This window comes from Saimiri boliviensis, chromosome 14, assembly GCF_048565385.1.
Source record: "Saimiri boliviensis isolate mSaiBol1 chromosome 14, mSaiBol1.pri, whole genome shotgun sequence".
NCBI classification, from domain to species: Eukaryota; Metazoa; Chordata; class Mammalia; order Primates; family Cebidae; genus Saimiri; species Saimiri boliviensis.
Genome location: NC_133462.1, coordinates 64,804,866 through 64,830,430, shown reverse-complemented (window position 1 = coordinate 64,830,430; position 25,565 = coordinate 64,804,866). Strand labels below are relative to the sequence as shown.

Below are 25,565 nucleotides of genomic sequence, written 5' to 3'. Positions count from 1 at the left end.
TTCTTTCTTTTTTTTTTTTTTTGCATGTGGTTATCCAGGTTTCCCAACAGTATCTATTGACGACTATCCCTTCCCCATTGTGTATTCTTGTTACTTTTATTGAAGACTAGTTGATGGTATATGTATGAGTTTATTTCTGGGCTTTCTGTTCCATTGGCCTATATGCTTGTTTTTATACCAGTACCATGATGTTTTGATTACAGTAGCTTTGTGATATAATTTGAAATCAGGAAGTGTGATACAGCTTTTATCTTTCTCAAGATTGCTTTAGCTATTCAGGTTCTTTTGAGGTTCCACATAATTTTTAAGATTGTTTTATTTTTGTGAAAAATGCCACTGGAATTTTGAGAGATTGTGCTTAATCTTAAGGTTGCTTTGGGTAGTACAGACATTTTAACAATAATGATTCTTCTGATCCATGCACTTGGGATATCTTCCCATTAATTTGTCTTCTTCAATTTCTTGCATCAATGCATTATAGTTTTCATTGTACAGATTTTTCTCCTCCTTGATTAAACTTATTTCTGAGTACTTTACTCTTTTTGATTTTATTGTAAATGAAATTTTTTGCTTCGTTTTTCAGATAGTTCATTAGTACATAGAATGCAAGTTTTTAAATGTTGATTTTGTGTCTAACAACTTTCCTCAATTTATTATTTTTTAATGTTTTTTCATAGAATCTCTAGAGTTTTCTATACATAAGATCATGTTATCTGCACAGAGACAATTTTAATTCTTCTTTTCAAATTTGGATGTCTTTTATTTCTTTTTCTTATGTATTTACTCATGTTAGAACTTCCAGTCCTACTAAATAGAAGTGATAAGAGTGGAACTCTTTGCTTTGTTCTGGATCTTAGAGGAAGAGATTTCAGCTTTCCACCACTGAGTATGATGTTAGGTGTGGGCTTTCCATAAATGGTCTTTATTGTGTTGAGGTAAGTTCCTTCTATGTCTATTTTTTTTTTTTTTTGAGATTTTATCATGAAAGGATGTTGAATTTTGTCAAATACTTTTTCTGCATCTATTGAGGTGATCATATAATTTTTACTCTTATGGTGTATCACATTTATTGAATTGTGTATGTTGAACCATCCTTACATCCCAGGGATAAATCTCATTTGATCACAGTGAGTATGAACCTTGTAAGGTGTTGTTGAATTTGGTTTGTTAGTATTTTGTTGAGGATTTTTGCATGTATATTCATCAGGGATACTGTCCTTGACTGCTTTTGATGTCAGGGTAATGCTGACCATTAGTTTGGAAGTGTTCGTTTTCTGCAATTTTATGGAAGACTTTGAGAAGGACTGGTATTAATTTCTTTGACCGTGCGGTAGAATTCACCAGTGAAGCCATCAGGACCTAGGTTTTTCTGCTATGGACAACTTTTGATTACTGATTGATTCAATCTACTTACTTGTTATTGGTCTACTCAGATTTTCTGTCTCTTCATGATTCAGTCTTGGTAGGTTGTGTGTTTCTAGAAATTTATCAATTTCTGGGTTATCCAGTTTGTTGAAATACAATTGTTCATAGTAGCCTCTTACAATTCTTTGTATTTCTGTGGTATCAGTTGTAGCAATATCTCCTCTTTTGTTTAAAATTTCATTTGAGATTTCTCTTTTTCTTACTCTAAGGTTCATCAATTTTGTTTTTTATTCAGAAAATAAAACTTCTAGTTTCATTGTTCTTTATTATTTTTCTAATCTAGATTTCATTCATTTCTGTTTTCATCTTTATTTCCATTCTTTTACTAATTTTGGGCTTAGCTTGTTCTTCTTTGTCTAGTTCCTTCAGGTGTAAAGTTAGGTGATTTATTTAAGATATTTCTTAACATAGGCATTAATTGCTATAACTTCCCTTTTTGCTGCATTCCAGAAGTTTTAATATGGCAATGGAAATAGAAAATATTTTTATTTTCATTTGTCTCAAAATATTGTTTGATTGCCTGTTTGATTTCTTCTTTGACTCATTGGTTGTTCAGAATTTGTTGTTTAATTTCTACATATTTGCGAGTTTTCCAGTTTTCCTCCTGTTAGTAATTCCTATCATTGTGAAATGATATGTAATTGTGTAATTTCTTATCATTGTGTCAGAAAAGATGCTTAATATGATATGTCTTAAGGAATATGTGATTATTGCAATTGTATTTCTTACTTAGATGTCTTTTAAAGACATTCTTTTGGAACTAAAACATAACCCATCCTGGAGAATGTTGATGTGTGCCTGAGGAAAATGTGTATTCTGTTGCTGTTGTATGGAATATTCGAAATATGTCCATTAAGTCCATTTGGTCTAAAGTGTAACACAACTTGTTACACCCTTTTAAAGGATTTACCCCATTATCATTAAGGATAGTCTTTGTCCTTTGTTAAAGTTTTTTTTTCTTTTTCTTTTTCTTTCTTTTTTGTTTTTTTTTGAGACAGAGTCTTGCTCTCTCTGCCAGACTGGAGTGCAGTGGCAAGATCTCGGCTCACTGCCACCTCTGTCTCCAGGGCTCAAGCAATTCTGCCTCAGCCTCCCAAGTAGCTGGGATTACAGGCATTTGCTACCACGCCCAGCTAATTTTTGTATTTTTAGTAGAGACAGGGTTTCATCATTGTTGGCCAGACTGGTCTCAAACTCTTGACCTCAGGTAATCCACCTACCTTACCTCCCAAAGTGCTGGGACTATATGTGTGAGCTACCGTGTATTTCTCACAAGGTAGATCTGGTGAGAATATGAAAAAATGCTCATCACTGATCATCAGAGAAATGCAAATCAAAACCACAATGAGATACCATCACCAGTTAGAATGGCAATCATTAAAGAATCTGGAGACAACAGATGCTGGAGAAGATGTGGAGAAATAGGAACAGTTTTACACTGTTGGGAGTGTAAATTAGTTCAACCATTGTGGTAGACAGTGTGGCAAGTCCTCAAGGATCTAGAAATAGAAATTCCATTTGACCCAGCAATCCCATTACTGGGTATATACCCAAAGGATGATAAATCATTCTATTATAAAGACACACACATGTATATTCATTGCAGCACTGTTTACAATAGCAAAGACCTGGAACCAACCCAAATACCCATCAGTGATAGACTGGACAAAGAAAATGTGGCACATATACACCATGGAATACTATGCATTCGTAAAAAAGGATGAGTTCATGTCCTTTGCAGGGACATGGATGAAACTGGAAACCATCATTCTCAGCAAACTGACACAAGAACAGAAAACCGAACACCACATGTTCTCACTCATAGGCAGGTGTTGAACAATGAGAACACATTGGCACAGGGAGGGGAACATCACACACTGGGGTCTGTTGAGGGATGAGGAGCTAGGGGAGGGACAGTGGGGGTAGGGAGGTTGGGGAGGAATAACATTGGGAGAAATACCTGATGTATTTTTAATACTTTCATTCTTTTTTTCTCCTCTAGCTGTATCTTTTGAAATGACCTGTCTTTGAATTCAGATTCTTTCTTCTGCTTGATCAAATCTGCTGTTGACTATTGCATTTTTCCTTTCTCATTGTATTCCTCAGCTGCAGAATTTGTTTATGATTTCTATCTCTTTGCTGAACTTCCCATTTTGTTCATGCATTTTCTGATTTCATAGAGCCATATGTCTGTTCTCTTGTAGCTCACTGAATTTTCTTAAAACAATTTAAATTTATTGTCAGGCAATTCATAGATCTCAATTTCTTTGGATTTGTTACTGGAATATTATTGTGCTCCTTAGGTGATATCATTTTTCCTTTTTTTTTTTTTTTTGTTTGTTTTCTTGAAGTCTTCCATTTCTATCCTTGCATTTGAAGAAAATTACTTCATCCAGTCTTTATTGACTAGCTTCAGGAGAGAAAAGCCTTCATCAATCTGCCTGGCTAAAATTTTGGAGGCTCTCTCATGCTTCTGTGGATTCACCTGCTCCACAACCACATTTCCACTTGGGGAAGGGGATTCTTAAGTTATAAGCCTTTGCTCATTTCCACAAAGCCAGGCCAGGTGCTGACAGCCTCTTGTTTGCTTCCCCTAGGGTGGTGCTCTGAAGTACTCTGTATACCTTGCTCCAATTCCACAATCAAGCCATGTCTCTATATTCGATGCTTGCGGCTGCCGTCCAACGTGGCATGCTTAGGGAGCCAGCCTCAGGGAGATGGGGGTGAGGTGCACAGAACATCTGGGGTGGCCATGGGTCATATGGGAGGTCCATATGCAAGGTATAGCAGTGGCTGGTGGGTAGGCTTCCTGATGGGAGTCTGTGGAATGCTGAGTAGGTTCCACAGCCTTTCTTCCCTGCTTCCTGCCTTTCCCAACACTTAGCTATGCCAATCACCTCAGTATTCTAGTTGGGGCAAAAAGAGGTAGGCCTCTTAGGCAGCATCCCACACAGCTAGGGGCTGCGCACTCACTCACTATGCTGTCACCTTCTCCCATGGGAGAAATCATGGACTGAGGGGTGTCTCTCTTGCCGCTAAGCTGTGCCAGCTTCAAGGAGGAGTGATATAGGTAAAGTGAAAATATTCTTATTCCTTTCTTTAATACATCTATTCTCAGATATCTCTGCTTCAATGGTGTGTTGGAATTTCTACATTGGATGTCTGGATTCCTACAAAGGAACTATCATCTGAAAGTACTGGAAAATCAATGCTTATGTGGAAGATCGATGAAGATTCTGCCATCTTGCTGACATCACTCTATAAAGTTACTTTTAAAGGAATAAAATATTTTAGTATCTATTTTAGCCTTCACCCTGGTAGACTTTGCTTCCTTATTTTATGTTCCATGCACTACCTCATTCCCTCTTTGCCCATTCTGAAATTTCATAATCCCTTTAAATTCCCCATGTTTACCTAAGCAGCAGAATTTTTTTAAAGCCATAAAAAAATAAATTTATTTGAGTCTGAAATACTGAAGAACAAGCATACAGATAAATAGTATAAAGGGCGAAAATTAGAACTTGAGTAATGACTTAAGACAGGCATTTTTCAAGCTATTGCATACAGACACATTTTTACATACAGACATTTTTAAAGACATTTCTCCAACATTCTCAAAAGGCAAGAACTATATTTGTGACATTTATAATAAATGCAATAGCTTTTGAAACATCGTTTCTTTCCTAAATCATCTGATTAAAATTCACACAAGTGCTAATTACCTATTTCATTTTTCAAAAATATGACATAGTCATGTGCCACATAACGCTTCAATTAACAATGGACCACATGTGACAGTGGTCCTATAAGATTACAATGGAGCTGAGAAATTCCTATCACCTAGTGATGTCACAGCCATTGTCACAGTACAGCACAATGTATTAATCTGCTCTATGTTTAGATTACACAAATACCATTGTGTTACAATTGCCTACCGCATTTAATACAATTCAGGTTTGTGGCCTAGAAGCAATAGGCTACCCCATACAGCCTAGGTGTGCAGTAGGCTCTACCATCTAGGTTTGTGTAAGTACACTTCATAATGTTCACACGATGAGATCACCTAACAACAAAATTTCTCAGAATGTAGCTCTGTCATGAAATCACACATTACTGTAAAATTCTAACATTCTTGTTTGATGTATTACAGACAACTTTCACTCAAAATACAGAAAAATTATCAATTCATTTTATGTTCTGTCACGTCATATTTCATCCCCATTCTAACCAACAAGGAAAAATACACATAACATATATGTATATGCTTTTCAGAAGTAAAGTATTCTAAATTTTATTTGTAATTTGTTCAAAACCTCAGGAACTCAACAAGTACATGATTATTTTAAACAACATTTATAGTTTAAAAATAAAAACAATTATTTGGGGAGACTTAAAGTATATTTTTGGCTGTTTTCACTTATAATGTAAATATCTAAGGAAGCTAATGATTGGACATATTCTGCTTGAGAAACTGACTAAAAAGGCTAAAAAGAAATTTAACAGTCCCTGTATCCATAAGGTAGCTATCACATTTGTTTATCCAACTGTCCAGGGAATTTCTCTCTGGCTGGTTTCAATTTTCTGTGCTACAATAATTTGGTCTATTATATGATTAATAGCATTTAATATTTTGAAAAGATCTTTGAGATCAAGCTAAACATTCATTTCATGGATGAGGAAAATGCTGCTGTGAGGTTTATGACTGTCCAGAGGTTATAGGAACATACAGAAACACATCCAGGCCATGGACACAGAGTTCCTGATTCTTAGTCAAATTCTTTAGGTTAACACATTCCCCAGGATCAGATTCTACATAATTTACAGTCACTTGATTACAGAGAATGTTATAATTTCAATATATATCAATGCATATATTTTGTCTGATATAGTTGGGATACTTGTTCTTCCACACTCATGTTGAAATATAATCCCCAGTGTTGAAGGCTGGGCCTAATGGAAGGTGTCTGGATCCTGGGGGTGGATCCCTCAAGGCTTGGTGCTGTCCTTCTGTTCTTCTTTTTCTGAAACACAGTCTCGCTGTCACCCAGGCTGGAGCGCAGTGGTGCAATCTCAGCTCACTGCAGCCTCCGCCTCCCAGGTTCAGGCAATTCTCATGCCTCAGCTTCCCAAGTAGCTGGAACTACAGGCATGGGCCACCGTGACCGGCCTGTGTGTGTGTGTGTGTGTGTGTGTGTGTGTGTGTGCATTTTTAGTATAGATGGGGTTTTGCCATGTTGGCCATACTGGTCTTCAACTCCTGGCCTCCAGTGATCCACACACCTCAGCTCCCAAAGTGCTGGGATTACAGATGTGGGCCACTGTGCCCAGCCTCAGGTATTTCTTTATAGTGATGTAAGGATGGCCTAACATACTGCCTAAATCAAAACTGCTATTCACTTCAAGGGTATTCATTACTTGACTAGCTTTTTTGGGTACATATGAACATAATGTAAATGTTATTACTGTAAAGATGTTCCCTACGAGCTCAGAGAGTCAGGACATCAACAACATTTAAACTCTCACTGTAAACATGACACAGTGGTAGGCACTGTGGAAATATATTTGGTCCTATTTTCCTTACCTGAGCTAGTAGAACAGCAGACTGTTCCAACAGTGTGATGACTGCTATACTCTGCACTGAAGAAAAGAATCCACTCTCCCAGCACACAGATGAAGCACGTACCCGGGCATAGTACTGCTCAAGGGAGAATGGTCATAAACATGATACTGCAGAATTCAAACAGCATTCAAGAGGACTCCACTAAATGGGGACATGTAGACTATCAGAAGTTATTACAGATTTCCTTATCTCGGGAATCTTCAAGGCAAAATACAGGATATGATACAAGAAATCATGAAATAGCCAGTAACATATATGATAAAATTGTCTTACTATAAAGTTATACAAGAAAGAAAAAAAAAAAGGAAGAGAAAGAAAAAAAGGCAATGGGTACAAAGCTATTCTATTTTAAGCTGGAGTGAAAAAATACAGTGTTAGCATTTACCATGATAGAAAGGCAGCACAGAAAACAACCTGAGAGAAAATGAGCCTGTAATGAGGGCCTTGCCTTAATTAGAACATAATTCTAAGACCAAAGTTATGGGTAGAATCTGTACACAGAATAGTTTTTGTAGCCATTGACTGTGTGTGTTAAAAAGTACTTTGTAACAAGAGTACACTGGGAAAATGTACTCTTGTTGTAAAGAATGGGAAAAATCTTAGAGGTCATCTGAAAGCCTGATACCCATGCTGTTCTTTGTGGGTGAGTGGTGTCATGTTGGTATGTTGTACTCATACTGAAGTGGCTTTGACAGTTGGTCAGCACAGCAGAAAGGCAGTCAATTAGGAATATATTGTACATTTAGTTCTACTGGATATTTTAATGTATAAACTGCATGAACTATTATGTATCTTATGGGGACTGAACACCCCATATTATCACTGTAAAAAGTCTTCTAAGCAGCTGGGCGCGGTGGCTCAAGCCTGTAATCCCAGCACTTTGGGAGGCCGAGGCGGGTGGATCACAAGGTCAAGAGATCAAGACCATCCTGGTCAACATGGTGAAATATCGTCTCTACTAAAAAAAAAAAAATACAAAAAATTAGCTGGGCATGGTGGTGAGTGCCTGTAATCCCAGCTACTCAGGGGGTTGAGGCAGGAGAATTGCCTGAACCCAGGAGGCGGAGGTTGTGGTGAGTCGAGATCGCGCCATTGCACTCCAGCCTAGGTAACAAGAGCGAAACTCCGTTTCCAAAAAAAAAAAAAAAAAAAAAAAAGTCTTCTAAGCTTCCATTTTCTGCAAAAAAGAAAAACATCTACTTTTGAAAAGTAAATGTCAAGAAGCTTACTTTTAGATACAAGACTAAAAACCGGATACAAATTAGATAAATAGTAGTGTTAACATGATGTAAACAGAAGCATTTTAAGAAAATTTCCCTTAAATCAACAATGAAGCAAAATAATAATTACGCATTTAGAGTTCATATGGTAATTTTCAAGTAAGTGTCTATTCCCCCACCACATGCAAACCCAGCCTTGGTGCTCATATATCTCTCCAAGCATATCACATTGTCCCCAGTTACTACAGGATAGTAACTTTTTCTTTAACTTCAAATTGCGGATTCTGACTGCTTGGGTAACATAACTGTTTTTGGTTCTTGGTCTGTCGGACTGTCAGCTGGTACCTATAAAAATAATCAGAAGATTAAAAATGTATAGCATCTGGCATATCCTATTACAACAGATCAACAGTTGATGGCAGAAAAACAGCTAAATAAAAAAACATGGTTTTACATTTATTCTATGCACACTTCTCAACAGTATAATCATAAAAATATTCATTACTTACAGCTTTAATATCGTCATTTGTAATTCCTATATTTATGTTGTGTCTTCGCAGATCAGACTTGATTAATGCTGAAACAGAAAGGCATCAACAAAGTTACTATAAACTGTTATGTGAAGATTTTTTTTTTTAAAGCAGCTCAAAGTCTTTCTTACTATTGTCAATTCAATATACTATAATGTCATGATATTTAATAGCATCTCAACAGCCTGAAAAATAATAGTACGTTGTTAACAATTAGTAAATCATTCATTATTGAACAAATACGGGAATGCTAGGAACCAATGATACAAAGATGAAAAGCACAATTCCTTTCCTTAAAGGATTCTCCAATCAAGTGAAACTTTGACACGTAAACAAGTTTAACAGTATATGATAACTGCAAGGTATAGTAGGGAAGTGGGAGCAAAAATGTCTATGTCAACCAAAGAAAATAAGAGACGACTTGCCAGAACAGAAATACTTGAAACTTGAAAAAAGTGAGTAATAACTTGTCAAGCAGACAAGAGAAGAGGAAGGCTTTCTGGGCACAAGGCAATACAGGTATATCTCAGAGATATTGTGGGTTCAGCTCTAGATCACCACAAAAGAGTAAATATCACAATAAAGCAAGTCATACAAATTTCTTGGTTTTCCAGTGCATAAAAAGTCATGTTTACAAAAAAAGAAAAAAATTCATCAGGATATTCCCAAAAAAAGAAAAAAAAAAGTTACGTTTATATTGTAGTCTATGAAGTGTGCAATAGCATTACATCTTTAAAAAATCAATGTACATGCCTTAATTTAAAAATATTTTACTGCTAAAAAATGCTAATGATTATCCAGGCTTTCTGCAAGTTATTATCTTTTTGCTGGTGGAGGGTCTTGCCTTGATGTTGATGGCTGCTGACAGATGAGGGTGGTGGTTGCTAAAAGGTGGGGGTGGCTGTGGCAATTTCTTAAAGTAAGACAGTGACGAAGTTTGCCATGTCAATCGACTCTTCCTTTCATGAAAGATCTCTCTAGCATTCAATACTTGTTTGATAGCATTTTAACCACAAAACTTCGCTCAAAATAGGAGTCGATCCTCTCAAACCCTGTCACTGCTTCATCAATTAAGTTTACATAATATTCTAAATCCTTCGCTGTCATTTCAATACTTATATCATCTTTACCAGTAGATTCCAACTCAGGAAAACACTTCCTTTACTTATCCACAAGAAGCAACCCTTCATTTATTCAAGTTTTATCATGAGATGCAGCAATTCAGTTATCTCTTCGGATTCTACTTCTAATTCCAGTTCTCTTGTTATTCCCATTACATCTACAGCTATTTCCTCCACTGAAGCCTTGATAGTCTGACCTTCTCCCATTAATCAAGAATGTTTTTAATGGCAGCTAGGATGGTGCATGCTGTCCAGAAGGTTCTCAATTTACTTTGCCCAGATCCAGGAGAGGAGTAATTATTTCTGGCAGCTACAGCCTTTTGAAATGTATTTCTTAAAGAGTAGAACTTGAAAGTTGAAATTACTCCCTGATCCATGGGCTGCAGAAGGGATGCAGTGTTCCCAGGCATGAAAACATTGATCTCCTTGTACATCTTTATCAGAGCTCTTGGGTAAACAGGTAATTGGTCAAAAAGCAGTAATATTTTGAAAGGAATGTTTTTCTGAGTAGCAGACTTCAACAGTGGGTTTAAAATATTCAGCAAACCATGCTATTAACAGATGTACTTTCAACTACAGGTTCAGGTTCACTGTTCCATTGATAGAGCTTAGGCAGAGTAAATTTAGCCTAATTCTTAAGGGCCCTAGGAGTTTCAGAATGGTCAACAAGCATGAGTTTCAATTTAAAGTCACCAGCTGCATCAACCCCTCACAAGAGAGTTAGCTTGTCCTTTGAAGCCAGACATTGATTCCTCCTCTTTAGCTATGGAAGTCCTAAATGGCATCTTCTTTCACTATAAGGCTGTTTCATCTACATGGAAAATTTGTTTAGTGTAGCCACCTTCATCAATCATCTTAGCTAGATCTTCTGGATGACTTATTTCAGCATCTACATCAGCACTTGCTGCTTCACCTTGAACTTTTATGTTATGAAGGCAACTTCTTTCCTTACCTCATGAACTAACCTCTACTAGCTTCCAGCTTTTCTTCTGCAACAACTTTCTCACCTCTTTCAGCTTTCACAGACTTAAAGAATTTGGACCTTGTTCTAGATTAAGCTTTGGCTTAAGGGGATGCTGTGGCTGGTATAATCTTCTAACAAGACCACTCAAACTTTCTCCATATCATAAGGCTGTTTTGTTTTCTTATCATTTGTGTGTTCACTTGAGTAGCATTCTTAATTTCCCTTAAGAATTTTTCCTTTGCATTAACAACTTGGCTGATTGTTTCGTGCAAAAGGCCTAGATTTTGGCCTGTCTGGGCTTTTAACATGACTTCTTCACTAAGCTTAATCATTTTTAGCTTCTGGTTTAAAATGAGAGATTTACTATTCTTCCTTTTGCTTAAACACTTAGAGGCCATTGGAGGGGTATTAATCAGGGGCCTGATGTCAATATTGTTGTGTCTCAGGGAATAGGGAAACCAACAAATGGCAGAGAGATCTAGGAATGGCTGGTCAGTGGAGCAGTCAGAACACACAAAACATTTATTTTTAAAGTTCACTATTTTTATGGGTGTAGTTCATCATGCTCTTAAACAATTACAACAGTAATACCAAAGATCACTATCACAGATGACCAAAACAGATAGACTAATAAAGCTCTAATACAATACTCAACATATCAGAGAAATTAATTCGCATCAATGTAAAACTAATTATAAAGATCTATTTTCACTTCTTAATTTTCTAGACTTGATCTGTTTGAATTAGTATTCATGAATCTCACGTTAGAGTAATGTGAAATGGAATTACAAACTGCTCCCTTCTTTGGTATAACAATAATACTTGATTTTTTTGAGAAGGACTCTCACTTTGTTACTCAGGCTGGAGTGCAATGGTGTGATCTTCACTCACTGCAACCTCTGCCTCCCGGGTTCAAACAAATTCTTCTGCCTCAGTCTGTCACGTAGCTGAGATTACAGGTGTGTGCCCCCACACCTGGCTTAATTTTTTGTGATTTTAGTAGAGACGGGGTTTCACTATGTTGGTCAGGCTGGTCTTGAACTCCTGACCACAAATGATCTGCCTGCCTCAACCTCCCAAAGTGCTGGTTATACAGGCATGAGCCACCACATCTGGCCAACAATAATACTCTTTGATAAACATATAGTACTTGCCTAGAAATTAAGAACCAACATGGAATTACTTATGAAAAAACAATAGTTAAAGCAGTTAATGTATTATATATTTCACAGTTTTGTATGTTTTATGTTACTAACTGGGTAGAGGAAAAAACTTCCTTGTGATAAGATGTTTTTCTTTGAGGAGACAGAGTGTATTCACTTTCTTTTAGAATAATAAATGAATGCTCAAGTTCCCATCATTCATACAGTAATGAGTTAGTGACTTTAGGTAGTTGTGTATATCCAAAATGTTTATCACTGATGGGATTTCATAACCTTCAGGTTTCACAAAGAATGATCAGGTATTCAACAAACAGTAAAAGAAACGTTGATTCACATCTTTCTGACAGATTCTATCGTCCCACTAAGTTATAACCAGATCAAAGCAGCACAATTTCCCTTGGTATCTGCGGGGGATTGGTTCTAAGACGCCACCTCAGATACCAAAATCCATGACTGCTCAGGTCCTTTACATGAAATGGTGTAGTATAAGCTTGTTCAACCTGTGGCCTGCAGGCCATATGCAGCTCAGGACAGTTTTGAATGTGGCCCAACACAAATTTACCAATTTTATAAAACATTATGCAATTTTTTTTTTTTTTTTTTTTTTTTTTTTAGCGTATTAGCTATCATTACTATTATTTCATATGTGGCCCAAGACAATTCTTCCAATGTGGTCCAGGGAAGCCAAAAGATTAGACATCCCTGGGTAGCATTTGCATATAACGTATACACATCCTCCTATATACTTAAACCATCTTTAGATTACTAATACCTCATACAATGTAAATAGTTGGATACTATAATGTTTAGGGAATGATGACATTTTAAAAGTCTGTACATGTTCAGTGCAGATGCAACTATCCATTTTATTTCCAATTAATTTCAACCCACAGTTGGCTGAAATCACAGATGAAGAACCCATGGGATACACAAAGGGCTGACTATAATCCTGAATATCCGAAACTTCTGTCCCTAATGATGGTAAAGGGATACAAAAGGAAATTCACAAATCAGAAGCCAACATGGGCCTAGAAACAGTGCTGAACATAATTCATGTTTCCAAATCTGTTGTACACCCATGTGCATGGGCAAACTATGGATAAAAATTCTTTGACATTCTCTTTCTCTGGATATTGGGCACTATTTTCCTTCCTGCTTATGTCTATGATGATTAAATCTAAGAAGTATAAGCACTAGCTAAGGATGCCACATACTATTTCCACCACTACCACTTGGACTGCTTACCGCCTCTACCACATTATAACAATAGCAACACGTGTTATGCACATCCCAGGTGCCAGGCACTAGAAGCTTTTCATGAACCATTTCAATTAATCCTCATGGTAACCCTATAAAGCAGGCTTTAACACTCTATTACATAAATGAGGAAAGGAGAATTTGAGAGGTTAAGCAACTTGTCTAAAGTCACACTCCCAAGAAGCAGCAGAATCAGAATTTGAGGCCAGGTCTTCCCAACTCCAGGTCTTTACTATTCTTTTTTTTTTTTTTTTTTTTTTTGAGACAGAGTCTTACTCTGTCCCCCAGGCTGGAGTGCAATGGTGCAATCTTGGTTTACTGCATCCTCTGTCTCCTGGGTTCAAGAGATTCTCCTGCCTCAGCCTCCCAATCAGCTGGGACTACAGGTTCGTGCCACCACACCCGGCTAATTTTGGTAGAGACGGGGTTTCACCATGTTGGCCAGGCTGGTCTCAAACTCCTCACCTCAAGTGATCTGCCAGCCTCTGCCTCCTAAAGTACTGGGATTATAGGTAGGAGCCACCACACCAGCCTTTACTACTCTTATTACAGCAGTTTTGCTTGCTAGGCAGAGTAACTGTATTGAATTTGAAATCTGCAAAATGAAGTAACAGATTGATGTCCTTAGAAGAGAACAAATAATGTCCCGCTTTTTACCTCATTTATTCCCCTTGAGTTCTGCCAAGCCATTGAGAAACAATATACAGGAAAATTAGATATAAACGCATGACACAAGTCCCTTTGCCAGGCAAATGCCCTAATTTACCTGTTAAAATGATGCCTATAAACATCCAGACACAGAGAAAAATGTTCCCTGCCATAGGGTCATAGTCTGATGTGAGCTTTCCTTGAGCCAATGTGAACAAAATTCCAAATATCTAAAATACAATAGGAAAAGTAATTTGTTATTAAGTTTACTTATTTAAAACAAGTATAAAGTTTTCATTAGAATTTTTCTTAACTTATTCTGTTTATATGATTTGGTTTCTAGAAACATTCATTGGAAAGTTGAATTGTTAAAACAAAAACCAGGGTCAGGCTGGGCGCAGCGGCTCACACCTGTAATCCTAGAACTTTGGGACGTTGAGGTAGGCAGACTGCTTGAGCCCAGGAGTCCAAGACCAGCCTGGACAACATGGCAAAACCCCATCTCCACAAAAAATAACAAAATGAAAAATGTAACTGGGCATGCTGTCGTGCACCTGTAGTCCCAGATACTCTGTAGGCTGAGGAGGGAGAATTGCTTGAGTCTAGGAATTTGAGCCTGCAGTGAGCCATGATCGCATTACTGCACTCCAGCTTGGGTAGCAGAGTGAGACCCTGTCTCCAAAAACAAAACAAAACAACAACAACAACAAATTATGGTCAAACTCATTAGCACTAGAATATATCTGGTACAATAATCATCTCAGGTTTAGAGAAATCAGAGGTTTACCTGTGCAGAAGCATTAAGAAGACCAGATGAAGTACCTTCGGATTCAGGGTAAGTGATTTCAACAGCAAATTCAAAACCCAAAGGGAGGTAACCAGTCATGAAGAAGCTAGAAAAATAAATCCAGAATTACAGAAAGAATTATCAGAAGGTCACAATCACATACTGATGCAATTATTCTGCTTCTTGGGCCTATTCTAATGACCAAATAAGTGAGTATTTTGAAGCTGCTATGTCAAAGCAAGGAAGCTTTATTACTGACCAATCAGTCCAAGGTTACAGAACTGGAAAGCAACAAATACCAATATTTTTTCTGAAAACAATTTACTTCTAGTTTAATAAGTCAATTGTCTTTGTAATCAAAGTTACACAGATTAAGTAAGGCTCATCCATTTTTTCACCAATGGCATAACAAAAACCAATTTTAAACAATTTTTAATAGTTTATTTTTTCTTTTTTTTGAGACAGTTTCACTTTTGTTGCCTAGGCTAGAGTGCAATGGCGTGATCTTGGCTCATTGCAAACTCTGCCTTGTGGGTTCAAGCGATTCTCCTGCCTCAGCCTCCCAAGTAGCTAAGATTACAGGCATCCACCACTGCGCCCAGCTAATTTTTGTATTTTTAATAGAGATGGGGTTTCACCATGTTCACCAGGTTGGTCTCGAACTCCTGACCTCGTGATCCACCCACCTCAGCCTCCCAAAGTGCTGGGATTACAGGAGTGAGCTACCACACCCAGCCAATTTTTAATAGTTCTTTTAGAATTACACATTTATATACACAGAATGAATCCTTTAAAGTTAAAAATATTAAAGAACCTTTGAATAAACTTAAAAAATTAAAAACCAGAGTAATAATACTTCAGAATAATAACAGCATGCTATCAATCCTCCTAAACACATCTGATACTTACCCAAGGACCCCTCCAGTAACAAACACAATAATAATGTATCCAAGGTCCAATGTGAAAGTAAATATAACCATTCCAATAAAAGACAAAATATAAACTATCAGAGTAGTCTGCCTAAAACAAAACAACAAAGCCGTTAGCATTTTGTCTGATCCTCCTAGGCATATAAAAATCATCACTCTTATAGAACAGATAGTAATGAACCTGTTTTTCAAAGTTCACCTCTTCCTGTCTATGGAAAATGTATCCACCAAAGCATAAATTTTAAAGCATTTTTAATTTAAGATTCAGCAGCAGCAGACCATAAAACCACACCATATTCAATGCTCAGATGGGGATACTTTTATACGAATAAAATCATTTTCATGCCATCAAATGGGATAGTTCCCTACTCACATTTCAAGATACGGATCAAATTCTACCTCTTCCAAATGCCTTCCAAAGCCACACCAGCTTATGAGAGTCTCTCTGTCTTCCAAATTCCCTTATAATTTGGGCACTATAAAACTTATGACATCTATTTTCGTTTGTTCTGTTGTTTAACTTTTCATATGTAAATGACTTATTTGCTCCATTGAGACCACAGCATCTTAAGAACAGGGATCACATACTGCTTGCCATAATTTTTACCCAAGAGAGATGCACACAACAGAAGTTTGGTGAGTGAAAGGCAGTTACCCTGAGAAGAAAGCCACAGTAGCAAAGAACACACTTCCATGCCCATCAAGTTTTCTAAATGTACAATGGATGAAAGACTTAAGAAATTTAATCCTTTACATATGCTCCCTTCATCTATAAATCAAGCAGGTTTCACTCTAAGCTATCATTTTACAATAATGAAGCTATGGCAAGTGTTGCCTTAAATTATGGAAGAACTATCTTGGAGAATTTCAAGATTAGAGATACTTTTGGTGGTGTTTAGACTAATAGTATCAGATGTATCTTGAGCCTTGAAAGGTACAGGGGACACAGTTCCATATTTCATTCATCTATTCATTAATAGTTTCATTCATTCATTTCCAAGTACAGCGGGAAGTTTTGGCCTATTAAAAAATGTGGTAATTTTTTTAAAATCCCAGAGCAAAATATGCTGCCTCTGAAACCCCTTTCTTAGTCTCCCAGTTGGTATCATTCACTTTTTCTTTGGTATTAGCATTTTGGTGGTTCCATATAATCATATAATGTGCAATTAACATAGTATATTCTTTCTTTTTTTTTTTTTAGACAGAGTCTTGCTCTGTCACCCAGGCTGGAGTGCAGTGGTGCTACCTCAGCTCACTGCAACCTCCACCTCCTGGGTTCAAGCAATTTTCCTTCCTCAGCTGTCTCAGTAGCTGGGATTACAGGCACCCACGACCACACCTAACTATTTTTTGTATTTTCAGTAAAGACAGAGTTTCACCATGTTGCCCAGGCTGGTCTCTAACTCCTGGCCTCAAGCAATCTACCCACCTCAGCCTCTGAAAGTGCTGGGATTACAGGCATAAAACATGTGTCCAGCCAGCATTGTCATATATACATTACTCTACAGTTAAATGGTGCTGTAGTCTGGGGATACTTTAGCCAAAAATTTCTTACCAAAATAAAGCCTTATGCTCAACAATATTTTTTTGATCGGAAAGAACTACATTTTTGTTTTTGTATTTAAGCTCAAAACATGAGAAAAGAACAAGATAGACCAGGCACGGTGGCTCAAGCCTGTAATCCCAGCACCCTGGGAGGCTGAGGTACGAGGACTGCCTAAGCTCAGGAGTTCAAAACCAGCCTGAGCAATAAGGTGAAACCTATCTTTACCAAAAAGTAAAAAAATTAGCTAGGTGTGGGGACACATACCTGTGGTCACAGCTAATCAGGAGGCTGAGGTGGGAGAATCACCTTGAGCCTGGAAAGCAGGAGTTGCAGTGAGCCAGGATGGTGCCACTGTCCTCAGCCTGAGTTACAGAGTGAGACCCACCTCAAAAAAAAAACAACAAAAAAAAACACACACACACACACACACACACAAATCAAGTCTATCCAAAGTCAAATATTTCTCAGAAATGGCTCTTTTTAAAATACAAATAATTTCTTCTAAAGTGGTAGGTTAAGTACTGTTAAAAAGAAAGAAGGTTCATAAGCTATCCAAGTTCTCAAAATTTAAATAAATGTGACCAATAAAATAATACAACACATAGAATATTGAAACACTTGTTAAATGAAGAGAACCTACTAATTAGAATCTAGGTCTTTAAGTAATAACACTTTTAAAATTTTTTTATTTTTATTTTTATTTTTGAGATGGAGTCTCACTCTGTTGCCCATGCTGGAGTGCAGTGACATGATCTTGGCTTACTGCAACCTCTGTCTCCTGGGTTCAAGTGATTCTCCTGCCTCAGCCTCCCAAATAGCTGAGACTATAGGTGCATGCCAACATACCAGCTATTTTTTTGTAATTTTTAGTAAAGACGGGGTTTCACTGTGTTAATCAGGATGGTCTTGATCTCCTGACCTCATGATCTACCCACCTGGGCCTCCCAAAGTGCTGATTACAGGCGTGAGCTACTATGCCCAGCCAAGTAATAACAGTTTTTAAATTTCTTAAAATAAAAAGCAAATTGTTCTTTAAAATAAAAATACCTTTGTTCATACACCATACATGTATTTACTTTCACTTACTTGTATGTTTTGGTATAATCCAGCCATAAGCCACAAAGAATAGAGCCCACCATTCCGGCTACTACCAGCGTTAGCCCAATTCTTCCAGCATTGACTTCCTCTCCCTGAAAACAATTTGCATAAGAAGTTGATCAAATAAATGGATTAACTAATTAAGATTCTTCACATTTCCATACCTTTTCATAGTCAAGGAAAATAATTAGATAAAATTAACTATACATTAGGACGATTCAGTACACGTGCTAGGGTAGGAGGGGAGGGCAGGTAAAGAATATATAAAGGTATTATATTTTAAAACCAGAAAAAAAAACTAAAATAATAGAATAAAAAAAGAAAATTTTTGTTAATCCTCTATGGTTAGAAGTACAATGATTTTTGTTAGGATTCTTAAGTATAGATAGCCAAGTGCTCCATAATGACATTTAGGTCAACACTGAATCATATATACAATAACAATCCCATAAGATTATAATACTGTACTTTTATTCTACCTTCTCTGTTTAGATATATTTCAATACACAATACTTACCATTGTATTACAACTGCCTACAGTATTCAGCAGAGTAACATGTTATACAGGTTTGTAGCCCAGGAGCAAGAGGCTATACCACATGGCCAAGGTGTGCAGTAGGCTATACCACCTAGGCTGTGTAAGCACACTCTATGATAGTCACTCAACAATAAAACTGCCTAGTGAATTTCTCCGAAGGTGTTCCTATCATTAAGGAAGACATGACTGTAGAGATGTCTGAAAAGGAGGTTAATGGATAGCTTTTACATAGTACAACTGCTTTATCCTTTCAAAAGCAAAGATAAGTCAGTAGGAACTTGATATTTACTTATCTATATTTATGTTGATTTCCCTTAAAAATGTTTTGTCTTTTTCCATATAACCAATCAGATTATTTCCTAAAAATAAGCTTATGTATTGTCACAGGGATAGTAACTTCTGCTTTCCATATTGTGTGTTTTATAAACTGAATTAAATATGTTAAATTAAAATGATGGGAGCCCATTGTTTTGGAGTGAGCTCCCACACTAGGCCCAACAGACCAGACCGCACAGAATGGTGTCACTAGTGCTAGGTGCCACATAATCAAACTGAACTTTAAAATGGGGCACTTTTCCAGAAAAAAAAATAAATAAAAGGAGATTCATTGCAATCCATTGGAAGGGGCCCAATCCCCTTGGTTTTAATGCTATAAGGAAAGTAACTTTGTAAAAACCAGTCTGCTCTTTGTTCCTTGTGTCTGCTTTCTTCAGCCTTCTTCTGCCTATAAAGTCCATCTCCTCTGCTCAGCTCATCAGAGTACCTTTCTAAATCTTTACATGGGATGCTGCCCAATAAAGGAATTGATAATAAAAGCCAATTAAATCTTTAGACTAAATTTGTGGAAATTTCATTTTTAACAACTATATTATCAATTAAAACAAATATAAATATTTGATAGCAACAATGTCATAATCCTTAATCTCATGATCCTGCTAACACCAATTATATTGCTAAAGAAAAATCCTTGGCCAGGCATGCAATCTGATATTAGCAGAAGCTTACCTTATAATATGTCAATATAATTTGATTTAACAATGTTGAGACTGAATAAAAGGCACCAGTCATGATACCTACAATAATAAAGATGATATTAAGTCATGATACCTAAAATAATAAAGAGAATACTAAAATTTTGTCATTTACCAGTTCATGAAGTGACATGGATTATGTGACAATTGTGAAAATAAATTTCTTAAGACACTTGATAAAGGAAATTAAAAACCACTGCCATTCCCTTTCAGGACGTAGACTAATAAATTGCACACTAAATTTACTAACATAGGATAGCAGAATTCTGTCCTAACACTATTATTATTTAGAATGAGATATATTACCCATAAATCATACCCCCACATACAACACTATATATGGTAACCAGTCAAGCAATGGTTTACTAAAAGCTACATACAGTGTACTATAGCCAACGAATGTGCAAAGCCTAACAAACTGTGTTTTAGAGAGTTTACCTTTTTGTATCAAAGACTTACTGAAAATTCATAAGACCAAATCAGTTAAAGAATACTTTTTTTTGAGATGGAGCCTTTCTGTTGCCCAGGCTGGAGAGCAGTGGTGTGATCTCAGCTCACTGCAACCTCCGCCTCCTGGGTTCAAGCGATTCTACTGCCTCAGCCTCCTGAAGAATACTTTAAAAGTGAACAATAAAAACAGCTGGTTATGAGAACCACAGATAGGTTTGAATCCTGATGTTTCCTAGCATGTATTGTATGAATTTAGGTAAGACTCTTCACATAAATTAAGCTAAGACTTAACTTTATTATTTCTCTATTATTAAATATTTTAAGAATACAAAATAATATAGAGAATATAACAAATATCCTCATATATCGCTCAGATTTGGCAAACATTAACATTTTTCCATCTTTGCTTCAGATTCATTTTTCAGACTTTTCCCAATCCTATTCTTTCCCAAAGGCAAGCCCTATCTTGAGCTTGGTGTTTATCATTTTATATACTACCATATATGCATATTCATAATTAGAAGTATTCTGCATATATATAAATATGATTTGTAATGGGACTACAGGCACATGCCACCACGTCTGGCTAGTTTTTGTATTTTTTTGTAGAGATGAGGTTTTGGCCATGCTGCCCAGGCTGCAGGTCTCCTTTTATGCCTTTTAATGTTTTATAATTTTCTCTATGAAGTTCTTTTGGTATATTTACTCTAAGAAATCTTTATAGTTTTAGTTGCTATTATAAAAGACATCTTTTCATGGAAATGCAATTCCTATAAATACATAGGAATGCAATTGATACTTCACATTGTCAGTTACTTAGTAACTTGGCTAACTCATCAGTTTTAACAGCTGTCTCTAGGTTTTCTTGTCTTAGTTTAACAGACGGGTGATCACCAAACATTTTATGTAAAGGACCAGGTAGCAAACCTTAGTTTGCTTTGTAGGACATATGGTTTCTGATGTAACTACTCAACTCTACCCTAGTAGTTCAAAAGCAGCTATAGACAATATATAGACAAACAAAACTTTATAAAAACAGGGAATGGCCAGATTTGGCTCATGGGCCATGGTTTGCTGACCTCTGATATGCAAAATCATATTATGAGCAATAACATCTTTTTTGTTTCTGTTTCATATACCTTTTATTTCTTTTGTCGTGTGTTACTGAGCCAGCCAGGACCTCCAGTTAGATGCTGAAGTGATGACAGTAAATACCCTTAAGCGATACTTCTTATTGATTCTTAAAGAGAATGGCTCTAAAGTTTGTCTTTAGTATAATATTTGTTATAGGGTCTTTGTAGATTAACTTTATCAGGTTCAGAAAGTTCATTTGTTGGCACCTAATTAAACAAAAGAGCTTCTACACAGGGAAAAAAAACCCTATCATCAGAGTAAACAGACAATTTACAGAATGGGAGAACACTTTTCTGACAAAGCTCTAATATCCAGAGTCTACAAGAAACTTAAAATTACAAGAAAAAAACAACCCCATTAAAAAGTGGGCAAAGGACATAAACAACCACTTCTCAAAGGAAGACAATCACGTGGCCAACAAACATGGAAAAAGCTCCACTTCACTGATAACTAGAGCAATGCAAATCAAAACCACAATGAGACACCATCTCATGCCAGTCAGTATTAAAAAGTAGAGAAACAACAGATGCTGGTGAGGTAGCAGAGAAAAAGAAACGCTATTACACTGCTGGTGGGAGTGTAAATTAGTTCAACCTTTGTGGAAGACAGTGTGACAATTCCCAAGATTTAGAAGCAGAAATACCATCTGACCTAGTAATCCCATTACTGAGTATATACCCAAAGGAATATAAATCATTCTATTATAAAGATACAAACACATGTATGTTCACTGCAGCACTATTCACAATAGTAAAGACATGGAATCAACCCAAATGCCTATCAATAACAGAATGGACAAAGAAAATGTACATTTATACCATGGAATACTATGCAGCCATAAAAAGGAATGAAATCAAGGTAGGTGCAGTGGCTCATGCCTGTAATCCTAGCACTTTGGCAGGTCAAGGTGGGTGGATCACCTGAGATCAGGTGTCCGAGACCAGTCTGGCCAACGTGGCGAAACCTGATCTCTATTAAAATATAAAAATTAGCTGGATAGGTTGGCATGCACCTGTGATTCCAGCTACTCAGGAGGCTAAGGCAAGAGAATTGCTTGAACCCAGGAGGTGGAGGTTGCAGTGAGCCAAAATCACACCACCGCACTCCAGCCTGGGCAAAAAATCGAGAAACAAACAAAGCTGAGATTGTGATTAACTTAATCATTTATGCACAGTCAAGTTTTTTTTTTTTTCCCTCAGATGGAGTCTTGCTCTGTCACCCAAGCTGGAGTACAGTGGCACGATCTCAGCTCATTGCAACATCGGCCTCCCAGGTTCAAGCGGTTCTCCTGCCTCAGCCCCCCAAGTAGCAGAGACTACAGGTGCCCGCCACCATACTCAGCTAATTTTTGTATTTTTAGTAGACACAGGGTCTTGCCATGTTGGCCAGGCTGGTCTTGAACTGGCCTCAAGTGATTCGCCTGCCTTGGCCTCACAAAGTGTTGGGATTACCGGCGTGAGCCACTGTGCCTGACCCCAGTATTAAGTGATATGGTATCAAAGCAACCAAAATTCCACAGATACCTGAGTTCACTGAAGGTACCATCTAAGGCCCTCACTGGTGCCATTTTCTTCTTCCCCTCTGACTATTCAAATCCAAACCACTCTTCAAGGCCTAGCTCAAACACTCTCTTCTGTGAGACTCTCCCTGCCATCCCTAGGCCTTCCCTTCATTTATCCTTTCTCAAGGATAAACCCTGAAGGCCCTCAGCATGCACTCACCATACAGCTTCTCTTGTGTTGTTATCCTTTTGATAAGTACCAACTATATTGTTGTTTACTTCTCAAATGTTTTTATTATCTCCCCAGTTAGATGATCAATTTCCTGTGGGTAGAAATCATCTATCATGCCTCTTTCTAGCCACAAAGCATCTAGAGCACCACTATACATTTAGTTGGTATTTGATAACTACTGATGGAATAAATGAATAAAAGAATGAACACCAAAATGAACAATAAGTTAGGCAAACATTAAGCTAGCTCTTGTAGGATTGCTTACAGAAAAAATTAGCACATAGGCCAGGCATGGTGGCTCAGGCTTGTAATCCTAGCATTCTGGGAGGCTGAGGTGGGTAGATTACCTTAGGTTAGGAGTTCAAGACCAGCCTGGCCAACATGGTGAAACCCCATCTCTACTAAAAAATACAAAAAATTACAGTGGTGTGCGCCTGTAATTCCAGCTACTTGGGAGGCTAAGGAAGAATTGCTTGAACCCCAGAGGCGGAGGTCACAGTGAGTCGAGATCACGCCACTGCACTCTAGCCAAGGCTACAGAGCGAGCCTTCATCTCAAAAAAAATAAATAAAAGCACATTTCAGGTAAAAGAAATGTTGGCACAAAATTACAGAGACTAGAATTAACAGCGTATATGAACGTGGAGATGTGTGTGTGTGTATGTGCGTGTGTATGTCTGTGACGGGGGTTGGTTTTAAGTGTGGCTTAAAGAGAATTTTGTATTAGGAAAGTGAGTGACAAAAGAGTGGTCAGAAAAAGGCCACCTTAAGTGACAGGCAAAAGAAATGAATTTGCTCTACTATGTAACAATAAGCCACTATATTTTCTTACATGTAATTACGAATTTTAGGTTTAACCTAAACAAGGAGGTAACCAGCAAAATTAAGACAACAAACTATGGCATGCAAAAGTATTAATATATAAGGATGAGATGATATGACATCTGGGATTTGCTTTAAAATATTCCAGGAAAGGCTGGGCATGGTGGCTCATGCCTGTAATCCCAGCACTTTGGGAGGCCAAGGCGGGTGGATCACCTGAGGTCAGAAGTTTGAGACCAGCCTGGCCAACATGGTAAAACCCCATGTCCACTAAAAATATAAAAAATTAGCTGGGCATGGTGGCAGGCACCTGTAATCCCAGGTATTTGGCAGGCTGAGGCAGGTGAATCGCTTGAACATGGGAGGTGGAGGTTGCAATGAGCCAAGATTGTGCCACTGCACTCCAGCCTGGGCAACAACAGCAAAATTCCATGTCAAAAAAAAAAAAAAAAAAAAAATTCCAGGAAAAAAACTGGGGGAAATAGATGAGGCAAGAATGGCAAAATGTTGGTAACTGTTGAAGATGGGTGATAGTGTACACAGGACATGGGCATACAGGAATTTATTAGATTAAATGCTCAACTTTGGTGACTAGCAATTTCTACTTTAAAAAAAAATATGTACCAATGGAGGAATGTTTAAAAAAAAAAAAAAGGAACTAATCCTGATAGAAATGACTTAATCTCTTACAACTTATAAAACATGTATGTACTAGGGTGTATATTCCCAAAAAACGTAAAACAGAGAATCTAGCAGTGAGTGATTCCCAGAGGCAAGTAAGACAGAAATAGGGAGTGTCGGTGGTTCCTGTACAGTAAATGGTGTTAACACAAGAAACAAAGAATGAACTGTCAGAAAACTCTGAAAAAAACCAAGTGTGTTGGTGTCTACAGTCAAAGCTACGCTGTTAAGATGAATACCTGTCAGCTATCCTGAAAGATTTGGAGAGAGAGAATATTCTTAGATGTCAGAACTGGTTAAGGTGAGTTCCTTATGTCTAATTTTGATTCAGCAGTCAAAACAGATGTCAGCTTGTACAGGGTCAAAGAAAGGTATTATTGATAGCACTTCCCACATGCTTACACCAGTATAACTGTAGTTCACAAATGGCCTAAAATACTCTAAGAGAACTCACAAAAGAAGACAGCATTTATCTATTTTGAGAACTACTTTTCTTTTTCTTTCTTTTTTGTTTTTGAGACAGTCTCATTCTGTTGCCCAGGCTGGAGTGCAGTGGCACAATCTTGGCTCACTGCAACCTCCGCCTCTGGGTTCAAGCGATTCTCCTGCCTCAGCCACCTGAGTAGCTGGGATTACAAGTGTGCACTACCACACCCAGCTAATTTTTGTATTTTTAGTAAAGAAACAGGGTTTCACTGTGTTGACCAGGCTGGTCTCAAACTCCTGACATCCATCCACCTGCCTCGGCCAACCAAAGTGCTGGGAGACGATAGGCATAAGCCATCATACCCGGCAAAGAACTACTTTTTAAAAATTATTATTTTTTAAAACATATAAGAAGAAGATCTATCCTGGACTTTCTTTTTTCT

The 25,565-nt window shown here is 37.3% G+C and overlaps 1 protein-coding gene across 1 annotated transcript in view; it reads right to left on the bottom strand.

The window, feature by feature from the left end:
- Positions 1-931: 931 nt before the first annotated feature.
- Positions 932-25,565, bottom strand: part of FLVCR1 (FLVCR choline and heme transporter 1) — a 39,719-nt gene continuing 15,085 nt past the window's right edge. Inside the window, exons 4-10 of the mRNA XM_003930465.4 lie at positions 19,852-19,919; positions 18,297-18,400; positions 15,645-15,755; positions 14,736-14,841; positions 14,067-14,178; positions 8,775-8,842; positions 932-8,610 (exon numbers count right to left, since the gene is read on the bottom strand). Of these exons, the coding sequence (XP_003930514.2) occupies positions 8,536-8,610; positions 8,775-8,842; positions 14,067-14,178; positions 14,736-14,841; positions 15,645-15,755; positions 18,297-18,400; positions 19,852-19,919 (644 nt within the window). The 3' untranslated portion in view covers positions 932-8,535. The remainder of the gene's footprint in view (positions 8,611-8,774; positions 8,843-14,066; positions 14,179-14,735; positions 14,842-15,644; positions 15,756-18,296; positions 18,401-19,851; positions 19,920-25,565) is intronic.